Source organism: Neovison vison, chromosome 11, assembly GCF_020171115.1.
Source record: "Neovison vison isolate M4711 chromosome 11, ASM_NN_V1, whole genome shotgun sequence".
NCBI lineage: Eukaryota > Metazoa > Chordata > Mammalia > Carnivora > Mustelidae > Neogale > Neogale vison.
The window spans coordinates 139,073,547-139,097,379 of record NC_058101.1 but is presented as its reverse complement, the minus strand read 5'-3'; the positions used below and the strand labels follow the sequence as shown (position 1 = coordinate 139,097,379).

Genomic DNA, 23,833 nt, shown 5'->3' with positions numbered 1-23,833 from the left:
CCGCGGGGAGCCTGCTTCCCCGCCTCTCTTTGCCTGCCTTTCTGCCTACTTGTGATCTCTGTCTATCAAAGTGAATAAAAAAATCTTAAGAAAAAAAAAAAAAGAAATGCTTCCTTTTAATAGTATCCTTGTTAACAAATGCTCAAGTTTTAGCTTAGTAACTCTCAACACTCAGCACGTCCTCTTTAGAATTGTAGGAACCTGTTTTTGTTTGCAGCAGACATGCTTTTTTCATCGGTCTGCAAGACTATTCAGTCACTTAGCGTTTCTTGAGTTCCTGCTATATATGTTCTTGATAGGCATCTGCCTTTGCAACACCCTTTGAGATGAATGGTAATATTCAGGTGGGGTGAGATCTATTTCCGTTGCAACTTGGATTAGGTACAGGTAGGATAGGTTTTGCGTGAGTGTGATACTTGGGGGTCACTTCTTCAATAGGCAGAGCATTTAGTCTCTAAGCCAAAAACAATTCCTGAATGAAAAGCAGACAGTGGAACCCTGAATAATGTATATCCTGGGTTTTAAGTAACATAATCAATTTATCTGGGTTGACGGGACTGTTACGATTTTAAAACGTTAAGTCCAGCGTTTTAACCCCATTAGTACCAGGCAAACTGGAATGGTAGTTCATCTGAACTCTAATTCTGACTCTCATGTCCCAACGGGTATGGAGGTCAGCCGGACTCCCCTTCACTGCCTTGAGTACATTTCCCACTGAGCAGTGAACCCATGCCTCTTCCGCTCCTTCGTGAAGACTACAAGTCCCAGCATGCAGCGCAGCCCTTCACGGCCTGTCCCAGGCCCCCTGGGCTCTTCCACGCTTGCGTCCCCCATAGGGCTCTGGGACTGGTAGCCTGTGCGCGCTGACGTCGATGCGTATGCGGCGTACTCTCCGCGCCTCTTGCCCCGCCTACTGGGTTGGCGAAGTCCCGCGGCGGGAGGTGTAAAGCGGTGTTAACTTTTATTTTTCTTTGGCGGCAGTTTGGTCTTTTAATAAGCATCTGTGGTTTAAAAGCCAGGAGAATCTGGAAAGGGGCCGTCACTCCTAGCCCTCTTTTCCTCCGAGTTTGCGACTCTGTGGGCCAAGATGGACAAAGTTTGTGCTGTCTTCGGAGGCTCTAGAGGCATTGGGAGGGCAGTGGCCCAGTTAATGGCCCAAAAAGGCTACCGACTGGCCGTCATCGCCAGAAATCTGGAAATGGCTAAAGCCGCCGCCGGTGAGCTCGGCGGTAGGTACCGAAATGGAGTTGCCCAGGTTGTGTGGCTGCAGTCCGAGAGCCTAAAGTTCTCTCGTTTGTAAAACGAGAGGGTCTGGCGTTTACGGCTCTGCGGGTTAGCAGTTTAGTTGCCCACGTCTAGGAGCACCCCGTCTTGAGTGTGGACACCTGTTTGGGTAGAGAACCCTCAACACCCGGTTTCCCGCAGTGTCTCCTCCCACACCGCCTGTCGCCAGGGGCTGAACACTTGGGGTTTTCTTTGAGACTTAGCTGTCCTTTGAGGCCCTACTAATTAAGCACCCACCCCCTGAGGCTAGGGCTAACCGTGCTGCGTTGTTTTGTTTTGGTGTCTGGAAGGAGGGAGACTCACAACAGTTAATTTTTTATGGAGGGTAAAGGGTACCTTCGTGCCACGAAGTCCCGGGCGCCGCCGGGAGACAGGGCTGGGCGGAAAGTAGTTGAGGCAGGAAGGCTAGGCATGACAAGCCTGAAAGCCTCGCTGTAGTTTTTGCAGCGCTGTAGTCTTGCTGCGGGCTGTGGTTTTGTTTTGTTCGGTTCGGTTTTGTTTTGTTTTGTTTTTCTTTTAGGCTGCGGGCTGTATTTTATAGACAAACTCTTGAGTACTAGCCGGTTTTGAGATACACTTTTTTTTTGGCTCTCCTGCATCCATAGCCACTTAATAGGTTATTACATTGTTTTGGTGGCTTTTACAAATGGAAAATTGATTCAGATTCCTTTTTATTGCATTTAAAATCCAATCTTTTCGTTTATTAGTAATGGATTAGTAATTGTTTTGCATTATTTTGCAACTATAAGGGAGAATTAGGATGAAGGAAAGATGCCAGGATGCTGCAGTTTAGTAGGAGGCACGAATGCACTTCGTTCACTATCTGGGAGGCACTGGGAAGAGGCCTGGGGATGAATCTGGAGGCTGTTACTTTAACGTTACAATTGGTTACTATTGGTTTACTCTAATTTTGCACTTGGGCTGGGAAAATATTAGATTCTTTTTAGAGAGGGGGATTAGATTCTTTTTAGAGAGGGGGAAAACCCCGCAAGTTACAGAACAGGGAGGATTTCCGTGAATGCTTCTTGCTACTCATATTTACTGTGTCACAAAGGAGTGAGAAAGTGATTTTCCTGATGGTGTCATCCCAAGCCATTAGTGTTTGCTGGAATATATTAAAACTGTTGGTTGAGCTTCCAAGGGTTATTGTGAACCCAACAAGTTTTCAATGAAAGCCAACAGTGGGTCACAGAGGATGCCTTTGGGCATTTTACTTCTTTGAATTTGTGTTCGATAAGTGATTGGTTTTCACCTACAAGGTGTGACTTCCCAGAAAACTTACTGCTTCCAAAGACCTTAGAGTGTAATTTTAGTGTTGACCACTACTAGGCGAGGTCAGCCAGAAAATAAGCAATTGTTTAGTTTTTTAAAAACTCCCATTTTAGAGTATTACAGTTATGTATTATTGAATGGAAAATGCTTTCTTTGATATGTATTCTTTTGGTATTTAAACATCTTCAAAATGTGGGCATTTAAAAAAGGGGGAGTAACAGTTGTTTTTGGTAAAAAGTTTGTGTGTATGTGTTTTTTAGTTTTGACATTTTTTTTTTAATAGCTTCCTGCTTTGTAGTGGTCAGACTTGAATAATAGTTACTGTAATATATGTGCCATAGTTAAAAAAAAAAAAGTGGAAGACCCCTAGGTTTTAATCTTAGGACCAGGGAACCCATTTAACAAAAGTGTAACGGAATTAGACACAAGTTTCAAAAAAGAAATACAAAAACCAAACACTGTTGAATTGGATAGCATGGGGTTGCCATCAAAGCCAGAAATATTATATGAATTTTACAAAGCCTTATGAATACAAAAAGGCCCTCCTTCCATTTTTTTCCTGATTAAAAAAACATTTTTAGGATTTAATTCTTTACTTCTCCTTGTTCCCCATCTTTACTTCTCCTTGTTTCCCATCCACCCCCTTCCCAGTTTTATTGGACTGAACTCCTTGAGAGGAGGAATCCATGACATAATCATCTTTTATCTCTAGATTCTAATCACAGGCTTAGGTCATAGTAGATACTCAACAAATGTGTATTGAATAATTTTTAAATTGAAATTATAATTTATAAGTAATGCTAATTTAACTTTGTTCCTTAGGAGATCATTTAGCATTTAGCTGTGATGTTGCCAAAGAACGTGATGTTCAAAATACATTTGAAGAGGTGGAAAAAAATTTAGGTCGAGTTAATTTCTTGGTAAATGCAGCTGGAATTAACAGGTTGGTCCCAAATTTAAGTACATTTCCTGTATGGGTTTTTTTTTTTTTTCCTAGTATGTCTTTGGTTGGTATGAGTAAATATATTAACTTGCTTTACTTGTAACTGGAAGAAAATATGTATTTTTTATACATTCTTTTCTTCTATGTTGAGATACCAGTAAGGGTATAGTTTGATCAATTTTAACATTACAGTCACACCCATATTGAACTATAGAACTTTTCCAGCACTCTAGAAGGCTCCCTTCATTTTCTTCCCAGCTAATACTATGTTACAGGTAACCACAATTCTGACTTCTGTCACCATTGTATAAGTTCATGAACTTAATAGTATTAGAGTAGATATTTTCTTTTTAAAGGTGAATTTAGGATAATATTTAGAATAGTATATTTTCTTGCTAAACAGAGTTTACTATAATGGCAGTTGCTTAGTTCATTCAAGCTATTTTGGTTATATGGCATTACTTTTAGTAGTTAGAAATATTTGCTTCTGAACCCTACTGCTAGCTCTATCTTTTCTCATTTATCAGTTGTTATGTTAATTCCCTTCAAATATAGATTAAAATGGGACTCTGTAGGTATTCTAGCTCACATATATTCCTAATACTCTGCTTTCAGTTAAAATGTTACACAATTTTTACTTTTTAACTTGGTTTTATCCCATTTTAAATTTATATGCTACTGTTTTTTAAATTTTATTTATTTGTTTTTTTGTAGGGATAGCCTTTTAGTAAGAACAAAAACTGAAGATATGATATCTCAGCTTCATACTAACCTCTTGGGTTCCATGCTGACTTGTAAAGTTGCCTTGAAGACTATGATTCAACAGCAGAGAGGGTCTATTGTTAATGTAGGTGAGTCTTAACCTGTGAAATTAGACTTATCTCATAGTACCATAAAAATATTTAATTGACTAATTTGGAGTTTCTTCATGTGTGAAACTTGGATGAAATGGGTCTTTTTACTGTGTATGGAAAGAAGGACTTGATTAACCAATTAGTGGGTAAATTAGGAACCACAGATTCATTCTTGTAGTGCTGAAGCAGATGTGAATTGAGTGACACCACCAGGTATTTGAAAATATGATATATGACAAAAGATGCCCAGCTTCATTGTCCAGAAGCCATGTCAAGTGGCAGCCACTGTTTAGATCCAGTTGATTATTCCTACACACAGATCTGGTCTCAGTTTTGCCAGCCACTTGACTTTTTAAGAGAAAGTGATTTTCATGTAAAACCTGATTTTTAAAATATGGATAAAGAATTGAAAAATTTTGGGTAGTGGGGACTAAAAAAATGATCTCTACAGCAGTTGCATGTGTCACTAATAAATCTAGTACAGAGGTTTAGGAGGAAGTTTTCTTTTTTTTTTTTTTCTTTTTTTTTTAACGATTTTTATTTATTCACCTGACAGAGAGAGATCACAATAGGCAGAGAGGCAGGCAGAGAGAGAGGAAGGGAAGCAGGCTCCCTGCTGAGCAGAGAGCCCGATGTGGGGCTCGATGTGGGGCTCGATGTGGGGCTCGATCCCAGGACCCTGAGATCATGACCTGAGCTGAAGGCAGTGGCTCAACCCACTGAGCCACCCAGGCGCCCCCTAGGAGGAAGTTTTCTTAAGGGAATAAGCTTTTCAGTTTTTTAGAATGAATGTAAGTAACCCCTAGTCTTCAGTTCATTGACCCATGGGGCAGGTAGACCATTTAGTATGTGCTGGTAGACCTTAAAATGCAAAATGACTTACAGTTCTATTCCAGTTTGGTAATTTGAAAATAGCGGCATATCATCTGCCTTTTAATTTAAAGTGGTAATATCTTAAAAAGCTGCATAAGGGGAATCCTGCTCTGTTAAAGTAAATGATCCTATTTTTAATATAGGAAATGGCTTTCCAAGCCAAAATATATGGTTTTTCTCTTTTGAAAATGAGAAAAGAATACTGTGCTAATGAGAATTAGAACATTTTTGACATTTACCCTTAAAAGTGTAAGGAATGAATTTTTTTTTTTTTAAAGATTTTATTTATTTATTTGACAGAGAGAGATTACAAGTAGGCAGAGAGGCAGGCAGAGAGAGAGAGGAGGAAGCTGAGCAGAGAGCCCGATGTGGGACTTGATCCCAGGACCCTGAGATCATGACCCGAGCCGAAGGCAGTGGCTTAACCCACTGAGCCACCCAGGCGCCCCAGGAATGAATTTTCTTAAAAAAGATCAGTAAATGATTAAAAAGTAAAAGATGAGTCGACCTTTGCCTCCTAACACAGCCAGGTAATGGTTTTGGGTTCTCAGATGCTGGTGTACTGGCCTCTATACACCACCTGATGTGGGTGTACTTAACTCTAAAATATCCCTTTTTAGATACATTTAAATAACCTAGATCAGTCCTTTGTGTACTTGCAGAACTTTTAGAATTGTGCTAAAAGTAAATAAAAATAATTTAAAAATCAGAGAATCTTTTTACAGAAAGGACTACTTTAAACTGTTAGTAAGTTCATTGATTAGTTCAGTAATTTAACAGTTATTGACTAGATGGACAATAGTGTGTGGTATAAACCAAAGCTTCCTATTTGGCCTTTCTCCCATGCCAATATTTTTCTTTCTTTTTTGTTTCTCTGGATTTCTCTTTCTCCTGGATACCCCTTTTTCCTCACTATCTGTGTTTCCTCTGTCTGATGTTTCTCTCTCTGTGCTTCACAATTCTCTTTCTTTGTCATTCCCTGGCATTGAATATATAAGGCAGATGTTTTAATTTTGAGCTTGTTGATTATAATATATATAAAAGTATTTGGGGTGGTTTTTTTCCTAAAATAAAATTACTTTTTCAAAGATTTTGTGAAGTTCTTGATTAATTTTTATATCATAAGTACAGGTCACTGGTGCAGAAAATCACTTCCCCATTTCTGTTTTGCAAGAATAAATATTTGCATTCAGTTGACAGTTGAATTATAAATTATAAATTATTTCATATTCATATAAATGAGACCACGCAAGAATCTTTAGTAGTCAGTACAAGTTACGATACATCATTGAAGGTAACTAAATTACAGTTTTACAAAAAGTTTGTAATTGAACCTTTGTTATTTTAGATTGATGGTAGTTCAGATTTAGTGAGATTTATCTTAGGGTGAATTATTTTTTAGGTGGAAATGAATACCTCCTCATCTTTATGTTGTAGAACCATAAAATTAATCAGCCTTTATCTGATTTTTTGTGGTTCTAACCTCTTCCTACTGGCAGCTTTTATAAATACTATAGTATAGTATTTTATAAATACTATATGTCTGACCTACTCACAGATGAGAGTGGGTTTCTTTCACTTGATGGATCAGTTCTCAAGCCCCTTCCTGACATTTGAGGTTTTACATAAGCTTCTTTCAGAACCTGTTTTCTGTTTGTATCTGGAGAAGACTTAAACCCTGAGTTTTACTACTCAAATGACAGTAGTTCCTAATTTTCTCAAAGGGCAAGGTAAACTGGTTTGTACCTTTTTTGTTTACTTTAAATTATCTAAATATTGAAATAACCCATTAATTGGTTTGAATTTGCTTTTATTTTTTTCTAGGAAGTATTATTGGTTTAAAAGGCAATTCTGGCCAGTCTGTGTACAGTGCAGGTAAAGGAGGACTAGTTGGATTTTCACGCGCTCTTGCTAAAGAAGTAGCAAGAAAGAAAATTAGAGTGAATGTAGTTGCACCAGGTCAGTAAAAACTTTTTTCTTTTTTTAAAAATTGGAGTATAGTTGACATACAATATTATGTTGTTTCAGGTATATAATATAGTGATTCAAAAAATTTACATATATTATGAAATGTTTACCATGAGAGAGGTAACTACCATCTGTCACTATACAAAGTTATTATAATATTACTATGTCCCCTGTGCTGTACTTTCCGTCCCTGTGACTTATTTATTTTATAATTGGAAACTTGTACCTTTTAATTGTCTTCACCTATTTTGCTTGTCCCTCCAAGTGTCTCCCCTCTGGCAACCATCAATTCTCTGTATTTATGAGTCTGTTTCTGTTTTGGTTTTTTTTTTTTTTTTTTTTGGTTTGTTTTGTTTTTAAGATTCCACGTATAAATCATATCATGTTATTTGTCTTTTTCTCCCTCTTACTCACTTAGCATAATACCCTCTAGATTCATCCCTGTTGTTGTCAATGGCAAGATTTCATTCTCTTTTATGGTTGAGTAATATTCCATTGTGTGTATATATCACATCTCTTCATTCATGTATCATGGATGTTCATTTAGCTTGTTTCCATTTCTTGGCTATTATAAATAATACTATATTAACATGGGGGGCATATATATAATGAATTAGTATTTTTCTCTGTAGATACCTAGAAGTAGAATTACTGAGTTGTATGATATTTCTATTTTTAATTTATGGAGGATCCTCTGTACTGTTTTCTGTAGTGGCTGTGCCAATTTGTCCTACCAGTGATGCCCAAGGGTTTCCTTTTCTTCAGATTCTTGCCAACCCTGGTTATATTTTGTCTTTTTGATACTGGTCCTTCTGACAGGTGTAAGGGGCTATTTCATTGTTTTAATTTGCACTTCCTTGATGATTATTGATGTTGAGTATCTTTTTACATGTCTGTTGGCCATCTCTATGTCTTCTTTGGAAAAATGGTGATTCAGGTCTTCTGCCCATTTTTTAATGGAATTATTTGGGTTTTTTTGGTGTTGAGTTGTATACGTTCTTTTATACTTTGGATATGAACTCCTTATTGGATATATCATTTGTAAATATCTTCTCCCATTCAATAGATTGCCTTTGGTTTTGTTGATTCCCCGCCCCCCCCTGCCCCGCTGGGCAAAAGCTTTTTTTTTTTTTTAATGATTTTATTTATTTATTTGACAGAGAGAGATCACAAGCAGGCAGAGAGGCAGGCAGAGAGAGAGAGAAGGAAGCAGGCTCCCCGCTGAGCAGAGAGCCCGATGTGGGGCTTGATTCCAGGACCCTGAGATCATGACCCGAGCTGAAGGCAGCAGCTTAACCCACTGAACCATCCAGGTGCCCCAGAGGCAAAAGCTTTTTAATTTGATGTAATCTGAATAGTTTATTTTTGCTTTTGTTTTCCTTGCCTGAGGAAATAGATCCAGAAAAATATTTCTAAGACTAATGTCCAGGGTATTACTGCCTATGTTTTCTTTTAGGAGTTTTATGGTTTCAGATATCACATGTACATCTTTAATATATTTTTAGTTTATTTTTATGTATGATGTAAGAAAATGGGCCAGTTTCATTCTTTGGCTACTCGGTTTCTTTAAACACCACTTATTGAAGAGACTGTCTTTTCTTCATTGTATATTTTTGTCTCCTTTGTCATAGATTAATTGACCATGTAAGAGTGGGTTTATTTCTGGGCTTTTCATTCTGTTCCATTGATATGTGTGTCTGTTTTTGTGCCAGTACCATACTGCTTTGATTACTGTAGCTTTATAATGTGACATCTAGGATTTTGATGCCTCCAGCTTTGTTGTTGTTCTTCAAGATTTTCTTGGCTAGGGGTGCCTGGCTGGCTCAGTTGATAGAGTATGTGACTCTTGATCATGGGGTCATGAGTTTAGGCTTCACACTGGGTGTGGAGATTACTTAAATAATAAATAAATAAATAGATTGTTTTGGCTATTGGGGTCTTTTGTGAGTCCATATAAATTTTAGGATTCTTTGTTCTAGTTCTGTGAAAAATTACTATTAATATTTTGATAGGGATTACTGAGGTAGTGTAGGTATTTTAACAATTCTTCTAAACCACAAGCATAGAGTATCTTCCCATTTTTTGTGTCATTTTCAGTTTCTTCATCAGTGTCTTACAGGGTTCAGAGTATATGTCTTTCATCTCCTTGGTGAAGTTTATTCCTTAGGATTTTATCCTTTTTGGTGTAAGTTTAAATGAGATTAAAAAAAAAAAGATTTTGTTTATTTAACAGAGAGAGGCATCGAGAGAGGGAGCATAAGCAGGGGGAATGGGGGAGGGAGAAGCAGGCTTCCCACTGAGCAGGGAGCCCAATATGGGGCTTGATCCCAGGATCATGGGACCATGACCTGAGCCAAAAGCAGACGCTTAACAACTGAGCCACCCAGGAACTCCTAGGATTTTTTTTTTTTTAATTTCTCTTTTCTTCTAGTTCTTTATTAGTGTATAGAAATGCAACAGATTTCTGTATTGCTTTTGTATCCTACAACGTTACTGAATTCATTTGTTACTACTAGTAGGGTTTTGGTGGACTTTTTAGGGTGGTGTGTCTGTGTGGGGGTAATGTCATTTGCAAATAGTGATAGTTTTGCTTTTTTCTTTTTAAATATAATTTATGTACACTGTGGCTTTGTACATTAATAGCAGAGATTATTCCTGTGTTTCTAAGTACATCAGCATCATCAGGTACGTCTGAGTATCAGAGTAGGAACATGGAATCTTCATGGTTACTAAATTCTTGAGTAGTGAAATGTGTGATGGCATGACTATATCTTGACAGGGCTTAAGTGGCTAAACCTGCCTGTATTGCCAGTCTCTGCACTACCCTCAAGGAGGAGGCCAAGGATGTTTTGTTTGTGTAAACCACATTGCCTTTTTTTTTTTTTTTTAATTTTACAGAGAGGAGGAGTGAGGGAGAGAGAGAATCTTAAGTAGGCTTCATGCCCAGTGTGGAGCCTGATGTGGGGCTTGATCTCATGACCCTGAGATCATGACCTGTGCCGAAATCAGGTTAACCAACTAAGCCACCCAGGGGCCCCCAGTCCCCACATTGCATTTTCTAGTAAATGACTACCCTTAAACTGAAACCACAAGAGAAACTTCTCATTTAAAAATTAGTTATAAATTAAGAACTCTTAAGGGTTGAATGTGAGAATTTCAAGTTGGGGCAGTGGGTATTGGTAATGTATCCACTAGTAGAACTCCAAATTGTATACTTTGGAGAACTATTTCCATTTTAAGTGTCCTTCTCTCTTCTTGGAATGTTCCACTAACTTATTGCTCACTGGGATAAATTTGCTAATTAATTTAGACTTTGTCAGTGTCAAAGCAGAGCTTTCCAAGTATTAATGTGTATATTACCTAAATATATTTTTTCAGTTTATCTTATAGAAATAATACTTCTCTATATTTAAAATATATGAATAGGTCTGTAATCCAGTATGCTATTAATAACAGAATAGACCAGAGGAAATTATCAAATTATCATATGTGATGTCATTTGCACATTTCACCAAGCAGTCATGTACAATTACTGACATACTGATTTTTCCAGGAAGTTGGTATTTAGAAAAAGAATTGCCAGGGGTCACGAGGTGTTTGTTTTCAAAGTAATGTCTTTCACTGGACCTCATTGTACCCTAGAGAGCTATCCAGGATTCATGTTAGATTTTCAATACAGAAAAATTTGAAGGATAAAAAGATATTTACACACACTCAGGAGGAAGAAACAGCCTATGAAGTAGCAAGATTTTAACAGTGATTTTATCTGTAGTTGTCTCTTTAACAAATGGATATGGGCTCTGAGGCTCATTGTTGATGGCATGGGAGGAACAAAGTGGTAGGACATGATAACAAGAGATGAGACTGAATACTCTGACATCAAAAAATACTATTACATATGACCAAGGCACTGCTTAGAGAAACAAAGGTTTCTAAAACCAGACATATGTTGGAGTGGCCAAGAATGAAGATGACTGTTTAATAGATTTGGCTGTTTAATAATTTTCAAAATAGAAGTCACAATAGGAAGCTTATAGTAGAGCTAGTCTCCTAGAGGAAATCTATGAGGAATGCTTGTCTTCTTGTTAATGATGTAGGAAGAACCAAGCCAGCAGAGATGCAATTCACTTGTAATACAAAGCAAGTTTGATTTGGGCTAAGAGCACGGAAATCAGAGACTTCTCAAGAAGACAAGTAGAGGGGCTTGGGTGGCTCAGTGGGTTGGGCTTCTGCCTTCGGCTCATGTCATGATCCCAGGGTCCTGGGATCAAGCCCTGCATGGGGCACTCTGCTCAGAGGGGAGCCTCCTTCCCTCCCTCTCTGCCTGCCTCTCTGCCTACTTGTGAACTATGTCTGTCAAATGAATAAATTAAATCTTCAAAAAAAAAAAGAAGACAAGTAGAACATTATTGTGTACCTGTGGCTTTTATTGTGCTTACTTTGGGCATTTCTCATGGCTTGAAATACCGATGGATTAAATGGGATGCAAAGCCAGTTAACTCGATCTGTCAGTTACAGGTAATCGGAAAATACTAAAACAATGATTGGAATTATAGTGTAGCTTGCCAAAGTCTAAAGAAATTTTTCATTTCTGGGTGCCTTTGTGGCTCAGTTGGGTAAGCATCTGCCTTCTGCTCAGATCATGATCCCAGGGTCCTGAGATCAAGTCCCATATCGGGCTCCCTGTTCAGTGAGGAGTCTGCTACTGCCTCTCCCCAGCTCATGCTCTCTCTCTCATGGTCTCTTTCTCTGTCTCTCAAATGAAATGCTTCAGAAAAATTTTCCAATTCTTAACTTATGCTAAATCTTTTAAAATAAATTCAGATATGCAGCTTACAGCTGGTTTGTTGGGCTTCAAATTAATTGCCTTAAATTTTAAACAAGTTCTGTTCCACTCAGTAGCCTTCTGTACTCATGAACACAGAGCATTCTACAAGTCACTTAAATCCTATTTTAGAATTTCCTCCTTCACCTTAAATTTTCACAGTGTTGTAAGTAATCTGAAAGACAGAAAGAGGGATGAAGTGTGAACGTGTTGATATAATCTTCAAGACAGAGTTATAAAACCAATTTTCACTTAAACCGAAATAAGAACACAGAATTATAAGGAAAAACTTTTGCCAAAGCTCATCTGGAAAAGGTTAAGTTGCTCAGTTTGAGAAAGGGGCCATATTTCATTTTTTATTTTAAAAAATTTTTTTGAGATTTATTTGTTTATATGGAGAGAGTGAGCATGTGCAGAGGGAGAAGGAGTGGGAGAGGGAGAGAATCGACTCCCTGCTGAGCGTGGAGTCCAGCGCAGGGCTCAATCCCATGACCCTGAGATGACGACCTGAGCCAAAAATCAGGAGTTGGATGCTTGACTGACTGAGCCCCCTGGGCGAGAAAGGGACCATGTTTTAGATGCTGATCTCTGTTATGATCTACATACATTATGGGACCTTCCAGAAGTGACTGAAACAATGTAGCATATAGACATCTATCAGAAGACTCAGTGCTATGCAGTTTGTTTAGTTCACAGAATAATAGAAGCAGTTGAAATTTCCTTAAAATACTTATATAAAAACATATTAAGTTTTCCAAAACATGAAATGCAAAATGTTTGCAACTGTACATCATTCTTCAGCCAAAATAGGTCCAGAAATGTCGAATATGCAAGTATTAATTGTGATGACTTAAAGATTAGTCAGAAACCTTACCTAAGTGACATTCCAAAGTATACAGATCAGTTAAACATGTATAAAGTTAGTATTAACCCAGTTAGAAATACAAAATGAAAATTATGGATGTTGCCTCAAGTATCTGGGATTTCATAGATTTATAAGCAGACCATGTAACAAAGGAACTCTAGTTTTAAGAATACCTTATATTTCGGTATTTCAAAAATTTCAAGAAGTCCCACAACAACATCAAAAATCATTTATCTGGAAATTAGAATTCTTTGTGATTCATCAGTTCAGCAGAATGCAGGTAATATAAACAAAAGTTTAACTTACCAAAGACATTAGACCATGCCATTATAAAAAGAATAAACTGTCCTTGGACCAAATGGATATTTAAAAAAACCCAAAACATATACACAAATTACCTGGATTAGTGAAGAGGGTGATAAAAAGGTGCTAAAACTCAAATCTATACTATCACTTTTGGTGTGATAAAAATTTGGGTTAGGTGTTAACGCAACTTCTGAATGAAATGTTTGTTTTCGTATACCTCGGACAGTTTGCCATGGAATGTTTGTGCTAGTATACTGTAGGTATTGAAGAATTGATTATCTGTACAGAAAAGACCTTTTGGTTCATTGGTTGGTTGTAGGAGAGTAGGCTGATGTAGACCTTTGACACCTTTCCATTTTGGGTCACTAATGGTTCCAGCTTGTGTGCTGGATTGGTTTGTTTGTTTGTTTGCTTATTTATTTATTTGAAAGAGTGCAAGAGAGAGGACAAGCAGGGGAAGAGGCAGATGGAGAGGGAGAAGAGATTCTTCCCTGAGCAAGGAGCCTGATTCCAGACTGGATCATGGGACCTTGGGATCATGACCTGAGCTGCAGGCATATGCTTAATCATCTGAGCCACCCAGGAACCCCTGGGATTGGTGTTTTATTTGGCAGTGATGCTAAACTAGCAGGGTTTAGGGAAATGTCAAATTGTCCTGATAACCTTTGTACTTTGTTATGTGCCTTCAGCTCAGTTCATTGTTCAGTCACAGAGACTACCTAAATTCAAGCGTTCCAAATCCATGAACATTTGATAAATGACTCTAGTTTATATACAACCATTTTAGAGAAAAAAAATAAGAAAAAAATAATCCAAAACTTGTACTGTCATTTTGACACTGCTTTCTGTTTGTGTATGCTTATGCAACCTGATTGATTTTAGTGTTAGCCTAGTTTAACCATATATGGAATAGATTATTTGTGATTTGGGGCCGCATGTATTTGGTTTACTCTGTTAAGGGATTGCCATAGTGTGGGTGAGGAAGAGTTAATTCTAGTTCATGATCATTTAAAAGCTAGATGATTTAAGGATGATGCACGTGTTTCTAATTCATAATAACTCAGTAATCTTTTTCGAGTTTTTTCTATATGCAAGGCTTCCAAAATTATAAAAAATGAATAAGGTATTTCTGCTATGAGGGGCTAAGTACTGTGAGAAAGACAGACATATAAACAAATAATTAAAAAGCTGAATGACAGATGTAAAGTAGAGGAACATATATGATGCTATGGAAACATTGAAGAAGGAATGCTTAATTTTGTCAGAGTGAATCAGTTTTCAAGGCAACAGGCTAAATAATGGGGAATCCAGTTTGTATACAAAGAGAAGTTTTAGGAATGTTGTGGAAGTGTGTTTGTATAGCCTTTCTGAAAGATCTTATTTTCCAGTATAATTTGTAGTATAGGAAAATAGCTGTCACTAAAATTGTGACCGTTTCATAGGGTGACCTTTATTATTGGCCATATATACTTAGCAGGATTCATAGTGTGAATATGCTTTATTGATTAGAGGCAAAGTGCAGGTCGAAATAGAAGAATTAAATTGATTGTATGGATTATTTATTTATTTTAGGTAGTAATTTCAGACAGATTCATCACCAGATCTTCTAATAGAACTGACAGGCCTCAGAATTAACAAATATGTTTCTTCTTATGTCAGTTTTCCTGGTTACCTACCTTCAAATGGAGTTTCCAGTTAAGGAAAACAGTTAAGAAGCAAATCAAAACAGGAAAACCAAGAAAGAGGGAAAGTATAAATTAGGCCCTTATTCACTGCCTAATGTTATTGACTTCTTAAAGATCAGTTAGTTACTAAGCTTTGGTATTCAAATATAAAATAGATCTAACTGATTAGAAAATATTGAATATTTTCTAATATTGAATATTTTCTGGATAAATCTAACCGATTAGAAAATATTGAATATGAGCAACCGAATATTTGATAAATTGAAACTATAGGGGTGCCTGGGTGGCTCAATTGGTTAAGCATCTGCCTTCAGGTTGGGTCTGATCCCAGGGTCCTGGGATTGAGCCTCTTTCAGGCTCTCTGCTTAGCGGAGCATCTGCTTTTCTCTCTCCCTCAGCCCCTACCCTGCTCCTTCTCTCTCTCACTCACTCAAATAAATAAATAAAAATTAAAAAATAACCTTAAAAAATTGAAACTATAATGGATATATTATTTTTTAAAAAATGTGTTCTCAATAGATACTACAAACATGGTACAAAATTCAGGAGTACAAAAAGGCATAGATTAAAAAGTGAGTCTTCTTTCCCCTATTCATTTAGTTTCCTTCTTCAAAAATAATTCCTGTTAACTAGTGTCTTTGGTATTTCATATACAAGTCAATAAAAATATGTGTGTGTATATACCTGTAATATATAGGTATATGTCTGTATTTATTTATATGAATATATAACTATATATGTAAAAAGAAAACAAATTGTATCATACTATCCAGTATTCTGTATCTTGCTTTATTCATAACGCAATATATCTTGGAATTGATTCCATAATATTCCATATAGAACTGCTTTACTTTTTAAAATAACAGCTTTATGGCAATATTCACAGATCATATAATTCACTCATTTATATTGTATAATCCATTGGTTTTAGTATAGTTTCAGAATTTTAGAATACATTTTAGAACATTTTCATCATCCCCCAAAAAACCTATAGCCTTTAGCATTCACTCCTCATTTGCCTCCAGTCTCCCCAGCTTCTGGCAACCACTAATCTACCTTGTGTCTCTGTAGATTTCCCTATTCTGGGACAGTTAATGTAAACCAAATCATAAAATATGCAGTCTTATGTGACTGTTTAATGGCTTAATGGCTGAATTAAAAGACGGTAATGTCTGTCTTATGGGTGTATCATAATGGATTTATCCTGTTGCCTCATGATGGACAGTTAGATTGCTTCTGATCTTTTGTCATTACAATTAATAATGCAGTGACAATACTTATATGTAATTTATATGTGTATGAGTATAATGAGAATAATTCTGGGAACAAAACTGCCAGGACTCAAAGGGTATATGCATTTTAAAATCTGACAAATAGTACAGCATTGCATTTATTTCTGTAGGGTACCTTTAATGTCCAGCCCTCCCTTTCTTAAGTTGAAGAGCTTTCATTTTATGTTTACCGCTTGGAGAAAATCTTGTTGACAGATGTTTGCGTAAGCTTGGCAGCTACCCAAAACAGGTATTATTCTGGGTTTTCTTATGTGCTGTTTAGTTATGGAATTGATTTTTCACACTGTTTCCCTGTACTTTTCTGCTAACATAATATTAAGATACCTGAATTTGGTCAGGTTAAAATTTTGGTCTAGTTTTTGGCAACAGCCTTGTTTGTTCTCCTTTTAAAAAAAAAAGTGTCTGTGGTTATTTTAATTCTTTCTATATACCAGAGAATCAAAACCCGAGCCAGTAGATGTATATATCAAATAGTATATCTCCTACGATTATTAATATTGGTGATAGCCTAAAATTCTGGTATCTTATTTAAATATATGGTCTGTGTTGTATATAAAAGCTTTCTAAGCTAACATAGTGATCAACTAATATGGAAATGAGATGCTATTTATTTATATAACTAACCAAAAAAAATGGATAAAAGAAACACATTTTCTTTATAACTTATCAAATATAAATTCTCACTGGACAAGAACCGTGTACTTGCTTTTATGTGGAAGAGTATATCTGTACCTTTTAATTTATTTTTATTATTATTATTATTTTTTTTAAAGAGGGGGAAAGTAGGGGATGGGGCAGCAGGAAAGGGAGAGAGAGAGAGAGAATCTTAAGCAGGCTCCACACCCAGCATGGAGTCCAAACAGGGCTTGATCTCACAACACTGAGATCATGACCTGAGCCAAAATCAAGAGTCTAAAGCTTAATGGACTATGCCACCCAGGTGCTCCTATCTGTACCTTTTTTAAAAAGATACACTGAGAGTGTTGTCATGTATGTGGAACTAAAGTGGAAGTATCCTTATTCTAAGTGGAGGGTGTGTCATTTCAGTGATTTATTTGTGGGCTTAAGGAATGATAACTTTGTTTCCAGCTGGAAACCTCTAATTGTCCAAGTGATCAATAATAACATCATTTGTTGGACAGTGGCACCTATGGGTAGTTTAATATTTTCATAACCCAGCTTGAAAGGCATTGTAAATACATACATAGTAAAGTGAGTAGGAGAACAAAATTTCCAGAACTTTATAAATAAAGTGACAGAATGTTATGGAAGAGAGTCCTATCGGGCCAAGGAGAAAGCACAAACTGGAGAGCAGTACAAGCACAAAAATGAGTATGTGAAATGTTTAAGGACTGCTGATATCTCTGCTGAGGTCCTGTGATATATGATAGAGAAGCCAATAGGCTGTTTATATGCAGTGACCTGGGTTGTCAATATATTTATAAGTGAGGATCACATGGTTTATGAGCTATAGCCTAAAATGACATCGAGGGACGCCTGAGTGGCGCAGTTGGTTAAACAACTGCCTCCGGCTCAGGGCGTGATCCTGGAGTCCCGGGATCGAGTCCCACATCAGGCTCCCAGCTCCATGGGGAGTCTGCTTCGCTCTCTGACCTTCTCCTCGCTCATTCTCTCTCTCACTGTCTCTCTCTCTCAAATAAATAAAATAAAATCTTAAAAAAAAAAAATAAAAAATAAAATAAAATGACATCGAAATTTAGTTGGGCCTGAAATCTTTCAAAATTAGCTTCACATTTTTATATCTGATTTTTAATAAGTTTGGTAAAGATTTACATTTTTTTTAAAGCTGCAGATTTTTAAGGCAGTAAATTTATTCTGTATGATACTGTAATGGTGGATATGTTATGTTACATGTTTGTAAAAACATAGAACTATATGCCATCCAAAGGGTGAATGCTAATGTAAACTATGGACTTTACTTAATAATGTATCAATATTGGACCATCAAATGTACCACCCTAAGGCAAGCTATAAATAATTGGGGAAAATAGGACTAATGTGATAAGGAAATATATGGGAACCCCCTCTACTTTATGCTCAGTTATTCTGTAAACCTAAAACTGCTCTAAAAATAAGTCTATTGATTAAAAAAAAACCTGCCGATAATGATGAGAGAAAGGCTCTTGGGTCTTTGGATATTCTTGGTCTCCATATCAGACATCAGAATCAAAGAGGAAAAGCCAATATTGGTGAATTAATCCCTTTATTTCAGCTTGGCCTCTGATGCCCAGTTTATTTTAGCCTTTGTCTAGCATTCAGGGTTGGCTAGCAGCTGTCCCACAAGGATTGTCATCATAACTATCCATTCATAGACCTGGGAAGAATCTGTGGCAGACTTTACCTTGTGAAATAATACCCTTATGTTCCAGGCTTGAGAAGTGGAGGGATAAAATTCATGTGAGGTGGGTGTTTGAACATCATGATTCCATTTTTGGACTTCTTGCAATCATTGTTGGATTCAGATGATACCTCTCCTTCTCAAATTTGACCAAACGTGGACACAGACTCTGGTGGGGCTGAATCTAGGCTGTAATGTTGAACAAGACTTTACCAAAAACTTCAAGATATTAGCCTTTATCTATTTCATGTACCTGGCTTATTTGATTGTTTTTTGGAAGAATATAATCTGTTGTGGCCTGTATATATGAGGCATAAGACTTCTTTCTATCTCACTGAAATTCTTAAACTTATCTCACTGTCTAGATCTCTCTTCCTATCCAAGGTTTTTCTTTCTGTACTAAATGCTTTGTTCTATATCTGCCTTTTTTCCCAAGATGGAAATGCCTTCAGATGGCCTCTCGCAGATAGTGTGGCCTTACTCTTTGTCTCAAAAGTGACAAACATGTAAGGCCTGATGTTGACCCAAATCTGTTTCTTTCTGCCCAGAATGAATAAAAACCTAGATTAGCATCAGTGCTTCCTCATTTGGAGCTATTCTAATTATCCACCCAGCTACCAACGAGGAACCGAGGATTCTTTTAGGGGACCTCACTTTCCTAATCTTCAAGGACAGTTGTCATTAATGAGGCATACTTTTCATCCTCGAATCATAGTTTTGTAGAGCTAAAAGATATCTCAAGGATCCATCATTTTCAATCTACTTCACTTATTTTATGATGCAGAAAACAGTCATACAGTTTTAGGTTCTACATGACTTTGCTTGGGTCCTAGCTTTGATAGTAGTAGCAGAGCAGGGAACCAGAATCTAATTTAATATGTCCTAATCCAGTGATCTTTTTATCACAAAGTGCTGCTTTTGAGAAAAAGTCACCAGAACCAGAAAAAGCTCACTAGACGTTGAGCCTGGAGTTTGCTAACTCATCATTACAGGGTCTTCCTTGCAAAAACATTTTTACTATAGTTTTTATGAATTTTTTTTAAAAAAAGATTTATTTACTCTTGAGAGAGAGAGAGAAAAAGAGCTGGGGGAAGGGCAGAGGGAGAGGGAATCTCAAGAAGACTCCCTGCTGAGTGAGGAGCCTAATGCGGGGCTCGACCCCATGACTCCAAGATCATGACCTGAACTGAAATGAAGTCAGACACTCAACTGACTGAGCCATACTGGCACCCCAAGTTTTTTCTTTTATTTAAGATTAAAATACATTATTGATTTTCTGCTGAGGGTGTTGAGAGTTAGTGGGGAAATATTTTATGCCAGTTTTGCTAGAATTCAAAACAACCTTTGAATAAAGTAGGTATATCATGAACTCCTTGAGAAGATAATGTAATCTTTAAATGTTACATTCATAATTTTAATTCATTCATCTTTTTTAATGTGTGAGATGAGGGTTTTTTTTTTCCTAATACACTCTGAGGTGTTTTTGGAAATAAATGTGTCCAAACTTTGGATATCAGGAAGTCCCATGATAGTGCTTTTTAAGGTAATTGGATTGCCTATTGATTATTATGACTCTTCACTGTAGATGAAGTTTCATGTACTGTTCACTTGAAATTCTGCTTGTCCAGTGTTCTTATTTTCTCTGTCAGCTACTTCTTTTTAATTCTTGCATTCCATCGGGCCATCTCATTGTTCTTTCTTTCTTTTTTTTTCATCTCATTGCCCTTAAAGAGGAAAGGGATTGAAGTAAATGGGGTGGACTTTTTAAAAAATGTGGTAAGATTTGGGTGCCTGGGTGGCTTAGTGGGTTAAAGCCTCTGCCTTCAGCTCAGGTCATGATCTCAGGGTCCTGGGATCAAGTCCTGCATCAGGCTCTCTGCTCAGCAGGGAGCCTGCCTCCCCCCCTCTCTCTCTGCCTGCCTCTGCCTATTGTGATTTCTGTCTGTCAAATAAATAAATAAAATCTTTTTTAAAAATAAATAAAATCTTAAAAAAGAATAAAAAAATGTAAGATTTAATGGCAGATAAGGTTGTATTTCACAATGTAATCTCACAATGAAACACATAAATAGTATAACATTATTTTTTTTATTCCAGGTCCTCATTTCAGAGAATCTGAAGTTAATACTGTGCATCTTTTTCAATAACTTTTTATTTGAATACAAAGATAGTATACATACATTGTAGACAATTTGGAAAGTATAGACAAATCCAGAGAAGAAAGTAAAAATCATCACTTGTAATTCTAGTATTTAGTGATAATCACTGTTAATATTTGGTGGTTGTTTTAGTCATTAGTATATACATATTTTGTTTTCTTTTTAATGGGGTTATAATGCATTTGTAACCTCGTTTTTAATAGGCAAATACTATTTCCTCTTTAAAAGTCCTTCATAGATTCATTTTTAATAGATGCATATTATTCTACAGTATGGCTGTACCAGGATTTCTTTAACCAGTTTCTTTTTGAAAGATACTCAGCTTGTTTCTAGTTCTTCCATAAGAAAGCTGTCACTGTTGCAGGCTTCATGTTAGGAAAATCTGTGATTGTTTCTTATTAGACTTTTAAGGAAATCTTTAAAAATTTGTAAGTGAAACCTAAGGCAAAGAAAAATTAAATAAGAACATAGTATTACATAATAAACCAGTGACCTTATGTTAATTCTTAGTACAGTGTTTAGTTAACATTTATCCTCATACTTTAAATGGCAGTGTATTTAGATTAATTTACAGTTTGAATTAAAATGATTTAATTTTAACACAAGCCAGTCTGAAAACTGTTTTTTTTTTGAAAACTTTTTGAGGTTGCACATTGAACTGCACTTCACGTCTGACTTTTAGTCCATGTATTTTTCGTGACCTTAAAATTAAAAAATCTTTATTAATTTCATGAGGATTAATTATTTGTTCTCTTCTTCAAAAGTTTTAAATGAGTTGTGTACAGTATACTGATTTTTTTAAGTTGAGTATTGGTAAAATGTTTTCATCTCAGACTGATCTCACAAGATTTTCTTAATAAATTTATAGTTCTGGCATGTATCTATGATATGAATCATTTAGAATTGGTTGTCTAATATATTATGTGGTACTTTATCCCACAGAACCATATACTTTAGAAAACCAATGCCATGTTAAAGTTTGAATTTTCAGTATATACTTGCATCACAATAGGATCATGCCATAAGATTTTTTTCTTATATAAATATTGGAAATACTGGTCTTTCTCATCATCAGCTATCTTAGCTATAGCAAACAAAACTAATTTTTGTCAGAAGTGCCTCATCAGTTTATGTGACCGCTTTTTTCCCCTCTAACCCTATTACCCCTCTACTCCCAATCAAGTGAAAATTCCTTCTTTGTGGTACTTTATGTATAAGGGTATTCACCAGATGACCTTTTATTATATTTAGGGATACAGGTGTGTGTTTCTTCCATAAAGAAAGCTATTGACAGGTCCCCCAAGGAATGAATTTTCATGTTTGTATCTACCCACTTATATTGTGCTAGGAGTTGGGCCAGTTATTTGGGAGTCACATGTTTTGGTGTTCAGTAAATTTTCATTGAGTTAAATTGAATAAAAATGTAGACTTGGTTGCTTGATTGCTAGCAGAACTCTGTATTTCCGAAACAAGTTTGTTAATAATCTCAAAATTATCAGGAGCAAATTTATTTTTGTTTAAAATTGAGCAGACGGCTTGGTGCCTACTCTTTTCAACTAAAAAAACATTTCTCTTTTAGGATTTGTTCACACAGATATGACGAAAGACTTGAAAGAAGAACATTTAAAGAAAAGTATCCCACTTGGGAGGTTTGGAGAACCTATTGATGTGGCACATGCGGTTGTGTTTCTTTTAGAATCACCATATATTACAGGGCATGTTCTGGTAGTGGATGGGGGATTACAACTCATGATATGATTTACAGATTATTCAGTTATAATAGTGATTATAATCAAGGGTACAGTTTGGCTATTGACAGTCATACCTGTGCGGGTGACATTTGCTAATTAGAGCTATTGATGATAGACGTATTGATTTTCATCTTTATATGAATATATCTGAAAAGAGCATTGTCTAACCATTTGTGTTTTCTAAGTGGTATGTACCTTATAGGCTCTAGCAATTTTAGTATATAGACATTTGCAAGTGATATAAATGGACACTAATTTATATTTTTGGTCTCAAAAGTGCAAAAGTTATATAATCTAATTGGGCATGAATTATTTTATTGTATCAGTCAAAATTCTCTAGAAGTTAACGTTTGGGCCATTGCTAAGATAGGAGTATTTATAGGATATTATTTAGTTGTTAGTACTTTAGCAGTCCTGCCAGTTACACTTTGTATTCCTTTTCCATATACCTTAGAAGAACAGTTTTTATACAGGTTGAAAAAAAATGATCAGTTTGGCATGAATTTAGAGCCTGGTTTCTTTGAGTGCATTAATCCTGATGAAGCGGCTGGACAAAATAATTCACAAATACAAATTCACAAATACAGATGTGATATAGTTGACTGATTCTTTAGAAATTCTCAAAGATGATAAAGATTAACCCTTAAGGTTTTAAGATCTGGTATAGGAATGAGCTGAGTTCTTATCAACTTAGGAAATAGAAGTAGTTTTTTTGTGTAACACTCAGTTTAGCAAACTACTTAAAAATAGTATAACAAATAATGACATTTTTAAAATCAAGAGTATTTTGTATGATTGAATATAATATGATTTTTTTACCCTTAAACTTCAGAAATGCTTAATTACAGAAATATGTAATTAATTACAGTAATAATTACTACTGAGTCATCAAAAAATGATAAATAAATATGCAGTAACAATGAATAAGATGTATTCATAAGGAACAGTTAAAGCATTACTTTTAAGAGAAAATATATGCCTGAGAATAGAAGTAAAGACACAAACTGAATGTAAAATATCAGGCAATATTTCTTTTGCATTGAACTCTCATATTGAATTCTTTTGTGGGGAATAATATGATATTTTAAATAATGTGGAGGATAATGTCACTGGATTCATGTTGATTTTTATTATTTATCATTTCAAAATATGTTTTAAATATTTACTGCATTTTAAAAAGTAATCTTTTAGAGTTTTATTAGTGCTGAACATTATTTTATTTAAACAGATTTAATTTTATATTGCAACTCAGTGCAAAGGTGTGAGGAGATTGTACTAAATAAATGCAATGTGATAAAGATAATAAAAATAAAAAATAAAGTAAAAGGTAATAAAAGATCTAAATTCTACATCAAGCTTCCTGACTCAAAAATTATTTTAAATTTACCTTCAAAATA

General features: G+C 35.9%; 1 protein-coding gene across 2 annotated transcripts; it reads left to right on the top strand.

The window, feature by feature from the left end:
- The first annotated feature begins 901 nt into the window (after positions 1 to 901).
- CBR4 (carbonyl reductase 4) lies at positions 902 to 23,597 on the top strand. Of its 2 annotated transcripts, none has more exons than XM_044224824.1 (5): positions 902 to 1,217; positions 3,379 to 3,499; positions 4,214 to 4,350; positions 7,051 to 7,185; positions 22,265 to 23,597. In XM_044224824.1, the coding sequence occupies exons 1-5, from the start codon at positions 1,088 to 1,090 to the stop codon at positions 22,441 to 22,443; spliced, it is 702 nt and encodes a 233-aa protein (XP_044080759.1). In that variant the 5' UTR covers positions 902 to 1,087; the 3' UTR covers positions 22,444 to 23,597. The 2 variants fall into 2 exon arrangements, with proteins under 2 accessions (XP_044080759.1, XP_044080758.1); XM_044224823.1 differs by having other exon boundaries at positions 902 to 1,229.
- Positions 23,598 to 23,833: the final 236 nt, after the last annotated feature.

Excerpts from the sequence above, each read along its gene's own strand:
- CBR4 (XM_044224823.1), top strand. The coding sequence starts at position 1,088 with ATGGACAAAGTTTGTGCTGTCTTCGGAGGCTCTAGAGGCATTGGGAGG. Across the intron at positions 4,351-7,050 it reads AGGGTCTATTGTTAATGTAG|GAAGTATTATTGGTTTAAAA; the intron begins GTGAGTCTTAAC and ends ATTTTTTTCTAG. Across the intron at positions 7,186-22,264 it reads AGTGAATGTAGTTGCACCAG|GATTTGTTCACACAGATATG; the intron begins GTCAGTAAAAAC and ends TTTCTCTTTTAG.